The sequence below is a fragment of the Dasypus novemcinctus genome, chromosome 22 (assembly GCF_030445035.2).
Source record: "Dasypus novemcinctus isolate mDasNov1 chromosome 22, mDasNov1.1.hap2, whole genome shotgun sequence".
In the NCBI taxonomy this organism is placed as follows: Eukaryota; Metazoa; Chordata; class Mammalia; order Cingulata; family Dasypodidae; genus Dasypus; species Dasypus novemcinctus.
The window spans coordinates 69,824,661-69,826,652 of record NC_080694.1 but is presented as its reverse complement, the minus strand read 5'-3'; the positions used below and the strand labels follow the sequence as shown (position 1 = coordinate 69,826,652).

At 44.4% G+C, this 1,992-nt stretch overlaps 1 protein-coding gene across 1 annotated transcript; it reads right to left on the bottom strand.

Annotated features, from left to right (window-relative positions):
- Positions 1-331: 331 nt before the first annotated feature.
- On the bottom strand, positions 332-1,276 carry LOC101446008 (olfactory receptor 12D3-like). The gene has a single exon (XM_004468796.1). It carries the CDS (start codon positions 1,274-1,276, stop codon positions 332-334), a length of 945 nt encoding a protein of 314 aa, XP_004468853.1.
- Between the last annotated feature and the right edge of the window lie 716 nt (positions 1,277-1,992).

The window sequence follows — 1,992 nt, the reverse complement described above, 5'->3', positions numbered from 1 at the left end:
GGGCATGCCATTTCTTCCTTGCCTTGTATTTATTGGTCCATGCCTTTTTTGTCTGTCCCCTCAACTGAAACTTAGAGGCATGTCTTCAGGGCGTGTCCTCTTGGTTTTCTTCACTGTTCACATTGAACATTGCTCAAAAAATATTTTGAATGCATAAGTAAATGGACAAATGAATAAGCAGTTAGTCATTAGGCTTGTCTGAGAGAAGAACCTGTTACTGTGATACAAATTCTTGAAAGGAAAATAAAATTCAAGAAATGCATTGATTTATCATAGATGAGAAAATGAATGTCCTGAAATTCACATGCAATTTGCATGTGTTCTATTGCTGCTAATCACCATGTTTAGGCACACTGCTCCTCCCAAAGACTTTCCCCAGTGCTAACGTCACTTCCTTATTCCTAAGGGTATACACTAGTGGATTCAGCACTGGTGTGACAGTGGTATGAATGATGGCCACAAACCGCTCCTGTATGACAGAAGTGGCAGAGGTGGGAGGGATGTAGGTGAGGCCCACGGTCCCATAGAAGAGGCACACCACCACAAAGTGGGCGGCACAGGTGGACAGAGCCTTGTGGAGCACACTGCAGGACCGGCTCTTGAGCAGAAGGAAGCCAATAATGTAAACGTAGGAGAGGAGGGTGAGCAAACAAGTCACCATGGCTAAGCTGCAAGTGACAGTGAAAACAAGCCACTGGTTGAGCCTTATGTCACCACAAGCCAGTTCCAAGAGGGGCTTGACATCACAGAAAAAGTACTTGAGTTTCCGAGAGCCACAAAAGTTCAGGCGAGCAGTCATGACTGAATGCATCAGAGCGTAAAGGAAGCTGGTAAGCCAGGCCACAGCTGCCAGCAGAGCACACACCTGGGGGTTCATGATGATGCTGTAGCGGAGTGGGTAGCAGATGGCCACAAAACGGTCAAAGCCCATGATGGCCAGCAAGATGGCCTCAGTGCAGCCCAGGAAGTGGAAGAAGTGCAGCTGAGTGATGCAGCCAAGGAAAGATATGGCCTTGCGTGTGGACAGGAGGTTGGACATGAGCTTGGGAAGAGTCACTGAAGAATAGCAGATATCTAGACAGGAAAGATTCCCCAGGAAAAAATACATAGGGGAGTGGAGTCTTGGCTCTGAGATGACAATCATTAATATGGCCCCATTTCCAAACAGGTTGATCAGATACAGAAAGAGGAAAATGGTGAAGATTACAGGCTGCAACTGCTGAACACAAATAAGTCCCAATAAAAGAAACTCATTCACTGCAGTGATATTCTCCATTGCTTTTGGCAGGAAAGATAATAGTGACAACTAGCACATGTGCTCCAGTATATGGTGTAGGGCTATGAAGATCAGGTTATCACCTGGAAGGATATAAGTGTGAACCAGGTTGAGCAGAATAATTAGGAGTTTTATTCATTTACAAGATTATTATAAAAGAGAAATATGTGCTAGATTCTGTGATATAATTTGTGATATAAGTGATACTTAGAAGTAAGGTTACTCAGAATCCTGTGAAACCTAAAAAGCAGTGCATAAGAAATCAAGTCAGATAATCAAAGAAGATATATTAAAAAATAAGGAGAACAAAACTTAGTCTGGCCTCACCTATGGAATAAAAATTAGTATATTTGATCAAAGGTCTTTACAGACACATTTGTAGAAACTGAAAAACTGTTTTGATGGAGGCATGAGGCACAATTACTTCTGGGTCGTAGTCAGAAATGACTCTCACCCAGACCCCAATGACCTCTCTTGCCCCAAAAAGAAGTTCTGCACATCCCAAGCCTCCGCTGACCCTAGAAGACTTTAAGCACGCACACTTACCGCACACAGACCGCATTAGGCAGAGTGAGCTAGCCCAGCAGAACTGCTGATCGGATTTACAAGGAGAGCACGTGCAGGAAGGAAGAACCCCCAGTCTTGAGAAGGATCGGTAGTAAGAGACCCTGCAGACGCCAGAATAGTCAACCCTGGAAAGAGAGAGTCTCACCTTG